The sequence below is a fragment of the Felis catus genome, chromosome B1 (assembly GCF_018350175.1).
Source record: "Felis catus isolate Fca126 chromosome B1, F.catus_Fca126_mat1.0, whole genome shotgun sequence".
Lineage (NCBI taxonomy): Eukaryota > Metazoa > Chordata > Mammalia > Carnivora > Felidae > Felis > Felis catus.
In genome coordinates, this window is record NC_058371.1 from 185,398,131 (window position 1) to 185,417,545 (window position 19,415).

The window sequence follows — 19,415 nt, forward strand, 5'->3', positions numbered from 1 at the left end:
CTGTCTTCGCACTTAAAACTTTGTGATGCCCTCCTGTTGCTCTTGGGAAGGATAAAGTCTCCACGTCCTTAGCAAAACCCCTCAGGCTCTGCATGATGTGGTCCCTTCTTGGATCTGCGGGATCATGTCTTCCTCATCTCGTTGCAGTCGTTTGTTTGGTCTATGGATTGCATCTGACCTTTGAAAGTTTTGGGGCCTTTGCACAGGCTGTCTTCTGTTTGGAATGCTTTCCTCTTTTTGCCTGACCAATTTGTACCCGTTTTTTAGGTCTTTGTTTACATGTCTTTTTCTCAGGTCTCCCCTAACACTCATTCTGGTCAGAACCACTTGTTATATGTGTGCAGAGCACCTGTCCCCTTTAGATGGCCCTTTTGGCGCTTATCAGAGCTTTAACAAATGACAGGTATTTTCGTACATAGCTGTTTAATGCCTCTCTTCCTTTGATAAGTGTTACGAAGGCAGGAGCTATGACTGTTTTGTTCTGTCTAGTCTCCCCAGGACTAAACTCAGTGCCTGACATGGGGGTTTAATAAACACTCATTGAGTGAGTAAGTACATGAAGTAATTAAGATAGACAATAGTGATGCAGTGTAGTGGTTAATAGTGTGGCTCTGTAGTCAGGCTGGGTTCAGATCTTCCAAATCCTAACTTGTCTACCCAGAGCCCTGTAAATGAGTCCTCCCCTCGTACAATGTCGAAAATTCAGTTTATCAGTCCACATTGAGTTTGTCAGATTCAGGGAACTTGTCCTTAATAACCAAACTCTAGGAGAACAACGTGGGATAAGAATACCTACTTAGCAGCAGCACAGCATAGCACTTAAACACAGTCTGGGAATCCCAGAACTGTGATCTTGCCCACAGTGCTTAACCCTGTCTGTGCACGTTTCCTCATCTGTAAAGGAGTCTAGCTCATAGCACCTAGCTGAAAGTTGTTGTAAGGGCCAGATAGGTTAAAATATACAAGAAACAGGGGCGCCTGGGTGGCTCAGTCGGTTAAGCATCTGACTCTTGATTTCCATTCAGGTCATGATTTCCCAGTGGTGGGATCGAGCCCTGCGTCAGGCTCCACGCTATCAGCCCAGAGCCTGCTTGAGAATTTCTCTCTCCCTTTCTCTGCCCCTCCCCGGCTCGCTCTCTCTCAAATAAATAAATGAACTTAAGAAAATATTTATATACGTGAAACAGTGTCTGGTACGCATTAAGTTCTTCATATGCATTTGCTATTTTCATTATCGTTAATTTAGGTTGGAAGACATCTCTGACTGGACATTTGGAGCTGGTTAGTTGCATAAGACGTTCCCTCCAGGTGAATAAATTCATGCCACAGACAAAACAAATAATAGATCAAAGGTTTGTCTAGTAGATAAAGAGTTGGTGTAAAGGAAGTATTTCCTGGCATTTCCAGGAAGCTCTAGGGACCTGGTGGGTGGCTCTTCTCTCTTCTAGGGCCAGTTGTATCTAAAAATCTAAGGTAGAACATCCAGGCACAGGACTCTGCCCCTCCTTCCAAGCAGTGTGAACGTTCTGGCAGATTTTGGCTTTTTGTTCCCCTTATTATAGATTCCAGAAAGGCCACTATCTTTTGGTAGGTATGGCTTTTCTTCATTCAGATTACAACACAATTGATTACGTTATCCTTTTCTTTCAGTACAACCTAGGACGAAGGCAGAAGCATCACTGTCTTGATTTCAGATCCTCCTTCACCAGGTCTCCTTGCACATTTAAGACAGGCTGATTCTCTTAGGGTGGATAGAATTCCTACTTTTCCATCATTATTTCTCCAAAATTTTAAAGTACTTAATGGTAGCCTTCAAACTGGGAAACACATATGCTCTGGGTGCAGAGACCCACAAAAGTCATAAAAGTCATTTCACCCCAACAATTTTCTATGGCTTTCGGATAGCTATTATGACCGTATGACTTACCTTCCCCAGGCTCAGTGTTCACATCTATTAACACCTACCTTGCAGTGTCACTGTAAAAATGAGGACAGAAGTAGGGTTAACACTGTGGAACCCCATAATAGGCACACAGGGGGTAAAAAAAAGCAAATTACGCCTTTACTGCCAGTTTCCTCTATTCTGGGAAAAAACATACATACAAACAAAATATAGATTGAATACAGGCCGCCCGTGCTAGTTTAAAAAAAAAAAAAGGCAAAATGGATCACGGAGAGTTTTGACATTTTCTCACCTCAGTTTCCCTGACATAATTGAAAGGGGTCTGGTCAGTGGCTGCAAGTTCTTTTAGATTTGGAGTTATAAAATACTGGGTTCCAAATTTGGCTCTGCCCTGTTTTTGCTGTCATGATCTCGATTAGTTTCTTAACCTCTCATGGTGTCAGACTCCCCTAAAGCCAGGATAATGGAGACGGATAAAATTTCCTAAGCAGGACTAGACTGTCTCCTCTCTGAATTTCCCAAATCAGAAAGGCCGGAAGGCCATAGTACATATACCTCTGAGCAGCCGCACCGTTGGCGGACAGAGCTCTCAGGAGGGAAGAAGCCGCCGAGGCGGAAGGAGGGCGGGCCTGGGATTCCCGCCTACGATGCGTGCGCGCGCACCACGCACGCATGCACGCATAGCACGCACAGCACGCTGCGGAAGCGCGCGCGCAGGCCCAGCCCTCGCCGCCGCCGCCATTTTAGCTCCTGGTTCCGGCCGCACGGTGTAGGCTGTTGTAGCGGGAGGGGTGGGGGTCCTCCAGAGTTAAGTAGCTGCCCTCGACTGTACCAATACAGCCGCCAGCTTCTTTTTCTTCTTCCTTCAAATCCGCGCGCTTGCAGAGTCCGAAGATGTCCAAGCGGCACCGGTTGGACCTGGGGGAGGATTACCCCTCCGGCAAGAAGCGTGCGGGGACCGATGGGTAAGCCAGGCCGGGGGCGCGAGGCAGCGGCTCGGGCTTTGTTGGGGTCCCCGCGGAGAGCGGGCCAGGGCCGGCCTAGCCACGTCGGCCCTGGAGCCCGACCCTTTGTTTCCCTCTGGGCTTGGCTCACTAGCGGCGGGTCGGGGAAAGCGGCGCCACTCCCGGTGTTCGGCTGGGCAAGGGCGCGGGGAGATGTGTGGTGCGGCCGCCGCCCGGCCCAATCGGGAGGGTGGAGAGGCCTGTGTGGCCACGAGGGCGCCTCCTCCCCGGGCCGAGCCAAGCAAGAGTCACTTCGAGGGGAGCAGCCGGGAGGAACCGCGGACCTCGTGGCCTGGGTTCCCGGGTAAGGCCTGGAGAGGGTGGGGGAGGGCGCGGCGGGAGTCTTCCCTTCCAAGGGCACCAGGTATTTCTCAGGCCGAGCGACCGCGGAGAGGACCTTGCGGGGGGTGGGGGTGGCTGGGTGCCCCGCAAGGAGAAACGCGGAGGCCAGAAAGTGAGGGAAGCGCGTGGATTCTTGTGTAGGTTGGGATGGGGGTGGCGGGAGTTGAGTGAGGCGTGCGGACGAGTTCTCGGGGGAAGGGAGAGTAGAGGGCCTGCGGGGGAAAGGAAAATGTGGAGTATACCTGATGGGCACGAGGGCTGGGGGATTGGAGCCACTGCATTTGTAGTTTGGAGCCACTGCATTTGTAGTTTGGCGGGAGAGCTTGTGTCTCGGTCCATTCAAACACTTCAAAGTAGATACTAGGCAAACTTCCGCTCTCTGCGTACGCTCCCGCCATCTCCTTTATTTCCTGCTTTGGCTAAAACTGGTTGTTGGGCATCCCTGGGATGGGAATTAGAAGGCATTCCCCCCCCCCCCCCCCCCCCCAAGAAGTTCTCGTTTTCTGCCCCTCTGCTAGTAGCTTTCGAAACAGGCAGACACCTTTCAAAACGTTTTTAGTATTTATGGCAAAATGTCGCCCGTGGGGAGGTTGTTGGGGAGTTGAAATAGACTCGTGATGTTTCCGATTGCTTTCCCTTCGCATTTTCTGAAAGCTACAGAGGAATTCAACAGTTGACTTTAGCAATTTCATCAAAATCGTTTCTTGTCCAGTGTGTGTTTTCATTCCTGAAGTTCAGAGATTTATTTGGATAATTCAGGCTAGAACACAAAAGTCTGAGTATCCAAATACTTTTCACAGTTTTATCCTTGCGTATGTGGAGAGAGCGTAAAGAATCACTGTGTCAAGCCATCTATATAACTTCTGTGAATTTTTGTCCGCCCAAAGTTCTTCATTTGGATTGGTTTCCAGGTGTCTGTTCAGTGTCTGGAGTATAAGCCAGGGTAGGGTGTACTTTTTGATACCTTCCCGTGTTGAATGTGGAAAGCAGAAGTATGTAACATTTTAATCTTGTGATTTTTTTAGTTTTACAGTGTTAGACATTCGTTTTCTCTATTTTTAGGCTATTTTCTTTTTAGGATCTCTCCTCCCCTGCCCCCAGCAAAACTTCAGCACATTTGGGTTATAGTGTTACAGACTCCTTAGAGCTGGAAGTGACTTTGAAGAGTATAATCAGCTCCACTCGAGGGATGAGAGATGGAGACTCCGTGAAGGTGGCTTGGGCTCTTAGTGTGTAGCTGGATCTGGAACCTTGATCTTTTCGTTCTCACTCTTGGCCATTTTCTTTACAGCACAGACCATGGCTGTAGTTAAGTCAATGCAGCCTATCTTAATGACATTTGTAACGGGTTGTAAAGTAGGGAGCTCTTGGTTCTTGGTTCCTGTGAAGTAAAAATAAATTGCATCATCTGGCTAAGATGCACCTGATGTCTCTCACACGAGTTCACGTTGGAACAAAATACACTGGGATGCAGTGAATTCATTTATTCATATTTGTGTGTATGTGCACCATTTAAATGCTTTTCTTGAGATGAGTGGTTCCATGGTACATATAGAGCTGCTCCCTTTCTCTTGCAAAACAGATATGCTCTGTAAAAATGTGGACGTTTTCGGGTCTGCGATGGTGACCCTATGATTCTCTTGGATATCACATGATATCTACCTGTTGGTGAAGGAGAGTTCTTTGGAATAAAGCCCAAGTTCTGAGATATTCTGGAGAGAAGTTTCTGTACGCATTTCTGTATCACTTCTCACAGAACGAATTTTCTTTAACAGTGGGTTACAATGTTTGATAGTGCTTGGGTCCCCCCCCCCCCACCACCACCACCAATTGGATAATTTTAAAAGTTAACTTGTGTTGACTGCCATGCAGTCTTGAAGGGTTTTTTGTTTTTGGTCCTAATAGTTATTAGCAAGTGGTTTTATCTAAGGGAATAATAGGCTTGTCAGTCTTATGAACTCCACTGCTGAAAATGGCTGGCCCATTTCCCCAGAGAAGGAAGGTAATTTGGTGGAAGATTTCATTTAGATTCAAGTTCCCAAACTGTATCTGGCATTATTTAGTCCTGCTGTATTTTATTTGGAAATCAAGTACAAAAGTTGAAGGTTTCTGTTACATAGTGACCTTATTACTGCTTTTTTCATCATCCCACGTTTTCTATAATAATATAAAATTATTACCAAAAAAGGCAGCTGAAGTATGGAGAAAACTTCATGAACATAGGGACATTATCCATTTTGATGTTTGTTTCAGAGATTACTTCCTTAAAAAAACATTTTTTTTTTAACGTTTATTTTGTGTGAGATGGCATGAGTGGAGGAGGGTCAGAGAGAGAGGGAGACAGAGAATCCCAAGCAGGCTCTGCACTGTCAGTGCAGAGCCGGATGCGGGGTGTGAACTCACGAATTGTGAGACGATGACCAGAGCCGAAGTCAAGAGTCCGATGCTTAACCGACTGAGCCACCCAGGCACCCCAGAAATTACTTCCTAATTGTGGACAAGTGAAACAAATAAAACATGGGTAAAATACATAACTGTGCTCCCCAAAGGATTCTGGGTGCTTTGTATGTATAACCACATTTTCACTGCAGTCCTTTGATGAAAGTGAGGTTTTAAGTCACTTGCCCCAGGGAACCGAAGAAATGTCTGTACTTAAAGATACAAAGGAAAGGCAGAAACTTCTCTGAAATCTTCATCCTCCTGTTTAACCCCTTGATGAGCATTGTATTTAGTCTTTGCATGGTTATTCACAAATATAAGTTGTAATATTTATTACCAGTGGGATGTTTCAATATTGGTTGTTTTTGTGTTTTGGTTTTTATTTACTAAGAAGTGTGTCAAACAATAGACTAGATATACATTATCCTTTTCACTGGCTCTGTAATATTCTATTTGTAAAGGGGTATCATGAGTTGTCTGCCCTGTTTCCTGTTTGTTGGTGTTTAGGTAGTTTCCCAGTCTTTATTATTTTACAAGTGAAAAGATTATTGATATGTATACATACATGTTTGTGCACTTCTATCCTTAGGAGAACTTCCAGAAGTGAGATTGCCAGATAAAAAAGCTTGCTTATTTAAAATATTCTGATTTTAATAATCCGTTGACATCTTATAAGCAGTTCTTGTTATTTCATGTGGAATTTTCACATGGTATTGTAAATTAAAAAAAAACTTTAATGATAAGCATATTTATTGGGCATTTACTGTGTTCAGGCACAATTTTAAGCACACTGCGTATATTATTTAATTTTTGCAATACTGCAGAAGACATATGAGTAACCACATTTTACGAAGAAGTAACTGTGGTCATACTGTTAGCTTAAGTGCTGAGCCAGGGCAGTGGCTCAGACATTTAAGAAACAAGTGCTTCACGACTGTGTCATACTGTGTCTACCTGCCAGTACCGTGGCTGTTTTTTACTCAGGTTTTTAAACATTACTCTTGTCTCAATGAGTAAATCTTTGTGACAACAAAACTCTTGTATAATAAAAGTGCTTGTTTGAAAAAAGACGACATGCATGTACTTGGTAGTCTACACATTATTTATGAAGCAGTGGGTTTGAGAGTCTTCCCTAGCTGACTTAATTTTTATCCTCCCTCCGCCATTGAAAGTAGGTAGTTTGAATCATAGGCAGCATTTCAAGATGATTGAATTTACCCTCTGCATCCTTCCTGTTGCTTTCTTTCTTTTTTAAATCACGTATAAACACACACACACGTGTGTGTGTGTGTGTGTGTGTGTGTATTTAATTTGAGAGAGAGCACGGTAGGGGAGGAGCAGAGAGAAGGAGAGACAGAATCCCAAACAGGCTCTGTCTGCTCTGTCAGCACAGAGCCTGATGCGGGGCTTGAACTCACAAACCTTGAGATCAGGACCTGAGCTGATATCAAGAGTTGGACGCTTAACCGACTGAGCAGCCCAGGCGCCCCTCTTTTTAAAATTTTTTAATGTTTGTTTATTTTTGAGAGAGGGACTGAGCACGAGTGGGGGAGGGGCAGGCAGAGAGGGGGAGACACAGAATCTGAAGCAGGCTGCAGGCTGTGAGCTGTCAGCACAGAGCCCAATGCGGGGCTCGAACCCACAGAGTGCGAGATCACTACCTGAGCCCAAGTTGGCCACCCAACCGACAGCCATCCAGGTGCCCCACTTCCTGTTGCTTTCTTATTTTATTACTATTTTATTAATACTTCTCATTTTGCAGGTTAGTAAATTGAGGCTTATACCTTGCCAGTGGTGTCTTTACTTCCATTTCTTAGCAGTTAAATCTTGTGTCCTTAGAATGTATTTTATGCTTCCTATGCTATATTTATTTTTGGTAGTGAAGTTTCTGATGAACTAGGCCCTCGAAAAACATTTTTGTATCGCTGTTAACAAGGTGATATGATTTACTTTGTCAATCACTTTCCATCCCCCGTATTTTATAACTCTTGAAAGATTAGGTCCATATGTTAAGTGCCTGGTACTATGCTAGGAGTATGGTGGAGTTCGTTAAACTTCTATTTTTGTCCTATGTCTCTTGTTGGTCAGGTAATGGTCTTCTCTCGCACCCTGCCCCCCACCTCTAGAGTACTAGAAACATGAATCCTTTGCATTTAGACCAGATTGTTCTTTAAAGGTTCTTTTATGTTCTGTGACCTTTTAAGATACCTGGTCTTTGAACCATTCATGGCTACGGTGCTTCTCATTTTGCTGGGCATGTTACTGTGTCAAAGTTACAAACTTTCCCATTTACATTCGGGGCAATATGCTTATTTAATTAATGAGCACCTGAGACCAGAGGCAGAATGCGGAAAGCAAAGGAAGGATGGTTGATGGCGTATTTCAAAGATAGGGTAGGGAGCTGAGTTCTGAGACTTAATTTTGTATGTTTACTAGGTTATCCTTGGGGTTCTTTTTCCCTTTGATTTTCTTTTTCTTTGTGCCAAATGGGATGAAAGGCTTCAATCCTAGCTTGTTACCTCCTGTGATTCTGGAGGTGAACACTGCGATGGGAGAAGGGAGAATCGCTTTTCATACATATATTTTGTATGTATATGAAAAGTATAAATGGGTATATGAAAGTATATATACATATGAAATGTGTGTATGTATGTTTGCACATAATAAAACTTTTCTGTCTATGTAAATTACTGTGCAATTCAATTATATTTTAGGGAGGACAACATAAAATATAATTGGTCTCCTTTCTGTAGTTGGGAAACCATCCTAACTCTTGCTGGGTCTAGCATTTTAGCTGTATACTACCAAGGGATTTCTCTTGTCCTGCTGATGTGCTAGAGAATGAATGGTCCTTCCTGCTTGGCTACTGATAATTGGGGTATGGGAAATTTGTATGTCTTTTGTGTCTTATGGACAAGGGATAGTGATGTGTAAGTGGCTTGTCTTCTAGCTCTGTGTTGCTTCACTATTTCAGGTCTGGATCCAAACACCTTGTGGCCCGTTTGCTATAGGATTTGTTCTGAAGTAAACAGGATTAGTAGAATAAAGAAGCAGAGATTATTTAAAAAGTATTGTATTGGGAATCATGTCTAGTAAATAGAAGTAGATACTAGAATTGAGTATTTAAAATTGACGTAGGTTTAATACAGTGGCCATCTGCAGAATTTTAACATTTAAAAAAAATTTACTGTTGTTCATTGGAGCTTGTTTTTATTGGCTATATTTCACTTGATGGGTGACAAAAATATACATAGGCTTACAAAGTAATTTCAGTGTTTTGCAGTTGTTATAAAGGAGATAGTGTAGGAGTAAACAATGAAAACAAAATAATGAAAGTATTGATTTTAGTATTTCTTATAGAGCAAATATATGCTTATTAAACAATGTTGAGAACGTGCTGGAAAGTGTAACTTGGAAACAAACTCACCTACAGTCCTTTAATTTATATCCTGTTACATGAAAAGGAATTGTCTTTGAGTACAGAAACAGTTTTGAATTTTGAACATACTAGTCAATGCAGAAAATACCATTTCATGTAACATGAAGGAGAATCTGGGGAAGATTGTGGTATCACCCTCTTTTTGCTTTATTTACCTCTACCTTTTCCCCACCTTGCCCTCAGTTTTTAACTTCTGCTGTCCTACTTAAGAAGGGATTTTACCTTACTCGAGTCTGAGTTCTTGTGTTATCTCAGCTGGTGACTAAAGGTTGTAGAAAGAGGCCGTCCCTTAACAAAATTTGAGGCCTCATCATGGAGGGAAAGATGTTTATGGGTGAGGCATGGAGAATTCTTGATTATAAGGACTTTTTATTATCATTATTTCTGATACTTAAGTAATTCATTGAGTTTTTTACATTGGTTTTATACATTTGGTTGTTGGACATTTACTTTCTTTGTGACTGTAACATTGCCAAAAACACTTTGCGTAAAATTTCAGAATCTGAATTCTAAATTTTTGTTTTTAGGAAGGATCGAGATCGGGACCGGGATCGTGAAGATCGGTCTAAAGATCGAGACCGAGAACGTGATAGAGGAGATAGAGAGCGGGAGAGGGAAAAAGAAAAGGAGAAGGAATTGCGAGCTTCGACTAACGCTATGCTTATCAGTGCTGGATTACCACCTTTAAAAGCTTCCCATTCAGCTCACTCAACCCACTCTGCTCATTCAACACATTCGACACATTCTGCTCATTCAACACACACCGGACATGCAGGACACACATCACTTCCACAGTGCATTAATCCATTTACCAACTTACCCCATACTCCTCGATACTATGATATTTTAAAGAAACGGCTTCAGCTCCCTGTTTGGGAATACAAGGATAGGTTTACAGATATTCTGGTTAGACATCAGTCCTTTGTACTGGTTGGTGAGACTGGGTCTGGTAAAACAACACAGGTGAGTTATCGTATACCATGGTATATACTGTATTGATGTTTACCTTTACTAAATGTTGCTTATTTGATTCTGGTCGTCCTTCCCATTGTCTGTCTGGTAGAACATCCTGAAGAATAATAGCTGCTTTGATGGTTAGCACTTTTCAGTGACAGAGAGTGGGAATCCTGTAGGGAACGCCTGTTTTCCTGAGTCTAGAGGGAAATAGCAGTGCTGTTTTGTTAATATTAAGTATGGCAGAATGATGCTTTCCCACCACTTTGATTCTGGGGTAGTGCAATTTGGAGGTACAAGTTTTGTCCATTGCTTGAGTGTAGAGATTTGAACCATTGGGGCGGTTTTGTTTTTGCTATTCTCGTTTGTTTCTTTGTTTTGTTTTGTAATTGTTTTGAACCATGTGAGGATTATCTATGCTTAAAAAAAAATGGAATGGCTAAATTAAAGTCTGTTTCCCCGTGCATGACCTCCATCCATCTAGTTACATCCTCCTCCCGTGTACATAGAAGTAAACGCTAGTATCTTGTTAGTAATATGCCTAGGATATTTTTCAAAAATGGATGAGCCATTGTTTACTGGACCCACGTTATAGACCCCTATGCTGCTTCTAATGGTTTTCATGAGCAAGTAGATCCATATCCAATAGAGTATACTACTGAATGTGAAATTTTACAAATCTGATAGGTAAAAAAGGGCATTTCAGTGTAATTTTTAAAAATAATTTAAAGTTTATTTTGAGAGACTGAGAGATGGTGAGCAGGGGAGGGGCAGAGAAAGAGAGAGAGAGAGAGAGAATCCCAAACAGGCTCTGCAGGGTCAGTGCAGAGCCTGATAACGGGGCTTAAACTCATGAAACTGTGAGATCATGATCTGAGCCGAAATCAAGACTTGGATGCATAACCCACTGAGCCACCCAGGCACCCCTGAGTGTAATTTTTCATTTGCATTTTCTTGCTGTGAGTGAAGTGTTAATCATATTTTCGTATGCTTGACTTAAAAGTTTTTAAGATACTACAAAAGTAGTAGTCCCTGGCCATTGTAGAAAATGTGGAAAATCCAGGGAGTACCGAAATGAATTTAATAAATTCATAAATTATTATGTTGTGTTTCCTGGTGGCTTGTTTTCCACGTTTGTATACCTGTGATACATGTATAGAATTGAGCATACTGCATATGCGATTACCATTTATTTTTATTTTATTTCTATTTTTTTTTAAGTTTACTTATTTTGAGAGAGACCGTGCGAGTGGGGAGGGGCAGAGAGAGAGAGGGAGAGGGAGAATCCCAAGCAGGCTCCACGCTGCTAGCACAGAGCCCAATGCAGGACTTGAACCCATGAAACTGAGAGATCATGACCTGAGCCGAAATCAAGAGTCCAGATGCTTAACTGACAAAGCCACCCAGGTGCACCTCCCCACCTCCTGCCCCATTTTTTTATTTTATTTTTTTAAAGTTATATATGCTGCAAACCTATCAATTTGGGTATATCATGGAGACATTTTGAAGGCTACAGTGGCAACCAGAATAGGAAGCTTTTAAAGACTGAGCCTTTAAGGGGCACCTGGGTGGCTCAGTTGGTTGGGGATCCGACTTCAGCTCAGGTCATGATCTCACAGCTTGTGGGTTCGAGCCCCACGTCGGGCTCTGCGCTGACAGCTCAGAGCCCAGAGCCTGCTTCGGATTCTGTGTCTCCCGCTCTCTCTGGCCTTCCCTGTTCGTGCTCTCTGTGTCTCAAAAATAAGTAAACATTTAAAAAAAAAATAAAGTTACATACGCTACAAACCTATCGATTTGGGTATATCACGGAAACAATTTGAAGGCTACAATGGCAACTGGAATTGGAAGCTTTTAAAGACTGAGCCTTTAAAATGATTTTTCTTAATAAGTGAAGACAACTTCTTGTGTTGATATTAGGAATTGAAACTGATTTCAGTTTCACTATTACCTTGTGAAAATTTGAATAATGTGTGAAAAGATATAATAACTCTAAACTTCTTAGTATAGTATTTTGAAGAATTACTTCAACTGGTTTATCTAGTTTGCATAGTGTTAATTTATCTGTTTAGTTAACAGTTGGATAAAGCTAGGCACTGTGTCCTATGTATGTATTACCTCACTTAAGTGTTTCAACAACCCTACAAGGAAGTTAATCACCATTTTACAGATGAGCAAAATGAGCCTTAGACTCATAACAATCTTAGAGATATAGTGGGTTGCCCTAGGTTACGTAATAGATATTTAGGTGGGCTCAGTATTTAAAACTATTCCTTTGTTATAGCCAAATTTATTTATTTCATTCTGCTATTCTGTGGTCTTACGTGGCTAACCTTAATTCAGAGATGAGTTTATTTAGGAGCAATTAATGTAGAAGAACATCAGTTCGAAACAAAAGGTTTGTGATTATTTGGATTAATAAAAAAAAAATTTTTTTTGTTTTTGTGTACTTACAATGGCAGGGCATTTGGGGGATTCAAAGGGAAGCTGAAAGCTTGAATAATGAGTTGCATCCAAATGCTTTTTTCACATAATCCTGTTAAAAACTTTGACTCGAAACCACTAAGAGTAGTCAGCCATTTTTGGTTATCTTTTTGTGCATTGCAACTTGCTACGTTCCTACTATATCCATATATAAGAGACTAAAGCTAGTTCTTTCAGTCCACGGGAACGCATGAACAAGGGCACAAGTTCAGAGAGGAGAAAGCTTTGTGTACCCTGGCCAGCACATAGGGTGTGTGTGAAGAGGCAGGTGAGATGAACAGCGGGCTGAGAGCCTTAATGTATCATACTGTAGATGGGGGAGCCATCAGAGCATTTCACTGGAGGAGAACGATAAGAATTTTTACAACAATGTTCTGTCTTTGAGAATGTTGATGACAGACTCTGTAGGAGGTAATCACAAAAATTTGACTGGATAAGGTGGTAGAATGGAGAATGACAGGTGGATTGGAGTTAGGATGTTAATACTGCTGAGGGGACATGGGAGGAATTAATAAGTATTTGGAGGAAGGGGAGAAATGGTTTTGGTTTTGAACTTCTTATTTGTGATATCAATGGACTGCTTCTCAGGTGGAAATGACCACAAGGTTAGGTATGGGAACTGTCATTAGGATTATTATTTGGTGTATTCTAGGTAATGTTAGAAGTCCGAGGAGAATGAGACCAATCAGGATAATGTGTAAAATAAGACCAGAGGGTTGAGGATCGGTTTTTAGGAAGGTAGCCTCAAATGGAAGGGCAGAAGCTGAAAAGAAGGGTTGGAGCCAGTTTGAAGCCTGGTTTGAAGAAGCCTGTACCCTGCATATTTCCGTTCCTGCTTCCCTTCTTAATGCTGTTCTTAGAACTATGAATAGATGGCATTGACTGCGCCGTTTTCCAAATACTGTCTGGGAACCCTTGAAGGTCCTTGAAACTCTTTCTAAGGTCCTGGGAATTTCTGAGTTTACTTCCAGTGAAACACAAATAATGGCAACACATCCAGAATTGAAGCCCATTAGAGAATAAAACTCTTCTAGTAAGCCAGACATTAGACATCTTCAAAAATGCAGGAACAATGTACTCTTCTAATTTTTTCTTTTTTCTTTGGAAAATGTAATTATTTTTCATAGAAAATGTTTGTGTTAGTATAGAATGGGCTTTTATTGTTAGGAATTAATAGTCTAACAATTTTTCAGTTTTAATTTCCTAATATAGTAAATCTATTAGTTTGGTATCCTTGGTTATTTTAAGAGTATAAAGAGGTTCTGAGATCAGAAGTTCAGAAATTGCTATATTAGTCAAAACTTTATATTTTGTTTTTAAAGTGGGAGTAAGTTATCCGTTTCACTGGAGTGAATTTAAAAATCTTTTGAACGTTCTTGCCTTCAGAATTCAGAATTAGTTTTAAATAGCTTTAACTGAATGGCAAATGTTCCTTTGAATTTCATTTTGTTTGGTCTTATAAAGTACATGTTTTTGCCTATGTAAGAAGCTTGATGAAATGAGATAAATCTATAAAACTTTGCTAGAAAGCCACTTAAACTTTGGTTTGTGGGTTTACAGACGTAGAGAGGAGACCCTTCTGTTTTAGGGTAGTATTTATTTCTGTTCATTTCAAATCCTTTAAAGATACATATTGTTAAAAAATTCTTAGAGAGGTTGCAAAGTCACCCTTCCCCTGTCAGATATTTGTCGGTGAAAACGGTTATCCCCAAATTGCAGAAGTAACGTAACTAAAATACAGTAATGATACAGCAACCTATATACAGGTGTCCTTGTACAGATCCTGTACCAAAAAAACCCGCACGTGGGTTTTCTCTAGTATCAGAGTTTGTTAGGCTTTTGGATGCTTTTATGGACACCCATCATGAACTTACAGCAGTAGATTCCCATTTCTCGTAGTGATCACTTAGATTTTTTCCATGGTTTTTACGCAGGTAAGTGAATGAAGAGCCATGAAATTCGAGGCTCTATTAGGTTCTATTGATAATGGAACAAGGAGGAAATGCACTGTCACCATGGCAGCCATCCAGCTTGCGCTTGGTGTTTTTGGTGATTTTTCTGGCTTCTCCAGGTGCTGTTGAATTCGAGATTGACAATTACTGTAATTGACTTTTAAGATGGCACCTGAGGTGTTGGTATTGTGCCTCCTCTCCTGCAGGCAGAAGGATAGGAGTTAGATTCTGCTGGCTTACAAACCAAATTTGAATGGACTTAGAAGGCACATAGCTCTATAACTACAAGAGGATGTGATTTCTACTTTTACCTGCATTTTGTAATTCATTAAGAATTTAATAGTTTCTTAGAATAATTTTGGAAACTCACATTTGTTACAAAGTAGAATTTTTCTGTATTTTTTTATTAAAAAAATTTTTTTAATGTTATTTATTTTTGAGAGAGAGACAGAATGCAAGCAGGGGAGGGGCAGAGAGAGAGAGAGGGAGACACAGAATCCAAAGCAGGCTCCAGGCTACAGAGCCCGATGTGGGGCTCGAACTCACGAACCGTGAGATCACAACCTGAGCTGAAGTCACACTCAACTGAGTGAGCCACCCAGGCGCCCCTAAAGTAGAATGTTTCATGGGTTGAGTTTCTTTCCAGTGTATAGAGAAATGCTTAATGATGGAACAGTTATGTTAGAGAGTGTACTCTGCACAGCCTCGGGGGACCTAGCCCGTTCAGGAGTACAGTTATGTCATATCAGTGTTATGTAGGACTCCTCCTTGGCCTAGAGAGCTCACAGAGCTCATGCTGTAAGTTTGAGTCTTAATAATTTGTGGTGTGCCTGACTGAATTTTGTTTTACGTGATCGGAATGCAATAAAATACGACATGTTAAGTATACCTAATATGCAGGCAGAGTAGAATTTAATTTAAATGTGAAATTATTTGATAGATTCCACAGTGGTGTGTGGAGTACATGCGATCATTACCAGGACCCAAGAGAGGAGTTGCCTGTACCCAACCCAGGAGAGTGGCTGCAATGAGTGTGGCTCAGAGAGTTGCTGATGAAATGGATGTGATGTTGGGCCAGGAAGTTGGTTACTCCATTCGATTTGAAGACTGCAGTAGTGCAAAAACCATTCTTAAGTAAGTACTATCTTTAAAAATGGCTACTTTGTTTCTCTCCTTTCAGTTTTCTGCCACTAGACAGGGGACTTGCTAGTGGAGTCTCAAGTCATCCAAGTTTAGACTAGTGCAGAGTAGACCTTCCTAGACTTACTAGGTGACTTTTTGATATGGATTCTCTTTCTTGCTGGTGTAATATATATCGCTCAGTAGACAATGAATTTCAAAGGTCAGATTTTAGTTATTTTGTGCTGTATCGTAGGTGAAATGTTCTATCACTTAAATGATAGAAAAGTTAAGTGATGCATCTTAGTAAAGGATAGTTACTTTAGAAAGAAAGGTGTGTGGGATGAGATAGAAATTATTTGGGGAAAAGGGCTTTTAATGTTAATTATACAGCTATTACCATACATATATTATGAGCTAAAGAGAGGAATCTTTTGTTTTGTAATATACTCTGGGAGTCTCCTCAAATTCCTTTTCCTTTTCCTTTATAGCTGTGGTGCATTATTGACTACCATATGGAGCTTTTTTCTAAAATTTTCTTTAACTCCTAATTTTTTTTTCGTCTTACACTTGTACTCTGCGTAAGTCGTAATACATGTTGCCTGATGGTAATTCTTTTGAAAATCTTCCCCTTTTGTTGCTTCTGTTTTTTCTGTGTATATGTGACATTTAAATCATTTTTTAAAAGTGATTTGTCACAATGTAATCTCTTCCCTGAGGTTTTTAAAAGACATTTTTGGAACAGAATGTTACATGGGCAGTGAAATGAGTCATTGATGGCAGAAATATATGCGGTGTTGTAGGGTAAATTATGTATTATGGAAATTGTCAAATGTATGCAGAAGTTACAGTAGTATAACGAACTCCCATGTATTCGGCATTTTCAGCTGTGACAGTCTTGTTTCATCCAGATCCCAACCTTTTCCCTGTCCCATATAATTTGGAACGAATCTTAGACGTTATATATTTTCATCTCTAAATATTGCAGTGTCTATAGCTCAAAGATAAAGTTTCTTAAAATACAGCTATGATATTCACAACTTAAAATTTTTCCGTAATCAAAACATCCAATCACTCTTTAAGTTTCATGTCAATTTTTTCTAGCTTCTATGATAATATTTTATTGGAACTCCAGGTTAAAGAATTCAATATTGTTTTTTTTTTAATGTTTATTTTGAGAGAGTAAGCAAGCAGGGGAGGGGCAGAGAGAGGGAGAGAATCCCAAGTACACAGGGCTCTAACTCACCCTGTGAGTTCATGAGATCATGACCTGAGTTGAAATCAAGAGTTGGATGCTTAGCCTATTGAGCCTCCTAAGTGCCCCTCAGTATTGTTTTGTTTTTTAAATTTTTTTTAATGTTTATTTATTTTGAGAGAGTGCGCGCGCGCGCGCACACACACGCACGCACGCACGCACGCATGAGCCGGGGAGGGGCAGAGGGAGAGGGAGACGCAGAATCCAAAGCAGGGTCCAGGCTCTGAGCTGTCAGCACAGAGCCTGATGTGGGGCTTGAACCCACGAACTGAAGATCATGACCTGAGCTGAAGTCGGACGCTCAGCTGTCTGAGCCACCCAGGCGCCCCTCAATATTGTTTTTAATATAGTAGCTGGACAAGTATTTACTTAAGTTAGTTTGCCTTTTGACTTTAAGGCATTGTTTTGGTTTGTATCTTAAACTTCATTGGATATTGTTTACTTGTAATTATATAATTGATGAAAGAACTACATAAAATCATAAGATTTTATACTAATTTAAAACGTAGATAATGTCAAGGACTGGAGGAAAATAAAGGTAGATTCTACTCATTTTTAGAAGAAATAATTATTTTGACATTCACTGTATTGAATGTTCTTGTTTGGTAAGCTACGGTTGAGCAAGGAAAATGGAATTTGGAAACGGGGCGAGAAGAAAGTTATATGCAACACTGGGTCAGAGAGAGAGAGAGAGAGAGAGAGAGTGTGTGTGTGTGTGTGTGTGTGTGTGAGAGAGAGAGAGAGAGGAAGTGGCAGGCTTTCAAAAGATGTATGCTTATGGTTCACTTAATAGGGAGTGACAAGTAATGCAAATTGACTTGATAGATCAAAATGAATGTATTTTTGGCATTGTGATGTTTTCTTATGGAATGGTTCTCAGAGGCTATTACTAAACTTAAAAAAAAAAAAAACCCAAAACTTAATTTTGGACAGGGTAAGCTTACTGAGATTTCTTCTAGAACTTGAAGAACTAGAAACTAATCCAAGATTGTCTATAAGTGATAGTAAATCCCATTTAATAGTAAGGAGTTAGTGATAGTTTTGATGATAGGAATGCTTCATCATAAATCTCTAGATATATTTTGTATAGTCATCTATCAACTCATTTCTTGAATACCCCAGATCCCAGATGTTAAAAACATCTTCTTCTTTTTTTTTTTTAAATGTTGACTTATTACTTTTGAGAGAGACCGAGAGAGTGTGAGCCAGGGAAGGGGCAGAGTGAGAGTGGGAGAAAGAGAATCCCAAGCAGGCTTGATCCGATTAACTGTGAGATCCGTGACTTGAGCCGAAACCAAGAGTTGGATGCTTAACCTACCGAGCCACCCAGGTGCCCCGAAAATAGCTAGCACCTTAACTTAAGGAGGAAGATCAGTTATAGGTAATTGGGCAGGAAGAGTGAATACCTCAGGCAGCTCTCAGTGTCCTCTGTTAGCTTTTCTCATACACAGATGAACTTTGAGCCACATAGGGAGTAGGAGCAGCAGCCCCCCAAGTCAAATCTGTATATAACTTTTTTTTAATGTTTATTTTATTTCGAGAGAGAAAGTATGAGTGGGGGAGGGGCAGAGAGAGAGGAAGAGAGAATCCTAAGCAGGCTCCACGCTGTTAGCGCAGAGCCCGACTTGAGGCTCGATCCCACCCCTGTGAAATCATGACCTGTGAAATCATGACCTGAGCCAAAATCAAGAGTCAGACCCTCACCTGACTGAGGCAGCCAGGCACCCCTGCATATAACTGTATAACTTGTGACTTCCCCCAAACTTACCAGTAGCCTACTATTGGCTTCATCAGTAACCGTCAACACATATTTTGTATGTTATGTGTGTACTATCTACTGTATTCTTACAACAAAGTAAGCAAGGGAAAAATAAGCGAAAATACATTTACAGTATTGTACTGCATCTGTTGAAAAAAATCTGTGTTTAAATGGACTTCTGCAGTTCAAACATGTGTTGCTCAGGGGTCAACTGTGGATATAAATGCCTGTATGTCCATTATTTAGCCAGGAGGAAAAAAACTTCTAATTTTGACCATAGAAGGATGGTTAAAGAGGACTAACTACTGAAAAATCTACCTGGGGGACTCAGACTGCAACCATACTCTTCCTGATTTCGTTGTTGAAACTAAACAAATAACTTTTTTGCTAATTAAATAATTTTGTTTTAAGAGTACTTAAATTAGTGTATATTTAAGTCATCTCTAGGCACATTAAGGGTTTAAAAGTACTTTTTCCGGTGTTTCAGACATAGATACTTAAATTCTGGATTCTAGGTCTAATCCTGTGCTATTTTCAGAAGATTGAATCTAGTGTAAATTCGTATACTCTGTTAGACTAGCCTTAAAAAACTGTCCTGTCCCAGTAGACAGATTAGTTTTCAAGCCGCCACAGCTAAATGGTTTTTATATTTTGTTTGTTGTGATTTTTGCCTGCTCCCGTCTCTTTTCTGAATTATTCCTTTTGCAGTATGTTTATGTTCCATTTACCATTTTGGGATGGAAATTACGAAAAAAAACCTAGTGAGAT

The 19,415-nt window shown here is 40.8% G+C and overlaps 1 protein-coding gene and 1 long non-coding RNA gene across 3 annotated transcripts in view; one reads left to right on the forward strand and one right to left on the reverse strand.

The window, feature by feature from the left end:
* LOC102899853 overlaps positions 1-2,542 on the reverse strand; it is a 32,726-nt gene extending 30,184 nt beyond the window's left edge. The window contains exons 1-2 of one of the 2 annotated variants that reach the window (XR_006597179.1): positions 2,459-2,542; positions 2,196-2,352 (exon numbers count right to left, since the gene is read on the reverse strand). This is a non-coding gene — a long non-coding RNA (uncharacterized LOC102899853). Of the gene's footprint in view, positions 1-2,195 lie in introns of both variants that reach the window. The other variant, XR_006597180.1, reaches the window with a different exon arrangement.
* A 108-nt stretch (positions 2,543-2,650) lies between these two features.
* The window catches only part of DHX15 (DEAH-box helicase 15), a 61,628-nt gene continuing 44,863 nt past the window's right edge, over positions 2,651-19,415 (forward strand). The window contains exons 1-3 of the mRNA XM_003985486.5: positions 2,651-2,868; positions 9,655-10,090; positions 15,455-15,648. Of these exons, the coding sequence (XP_003985535.1) occupies positions 2,798-2,868; positions 9,655-10,090; positions 15,455-15,648 (701 nt within the window). The 5' untranslated portion in view covers positions 2,651-2,797. The remainder of the gene's footprint in view (positions 2,869-9,654; positions 10,091-15,454; positions 15,649-19,415) is intronic.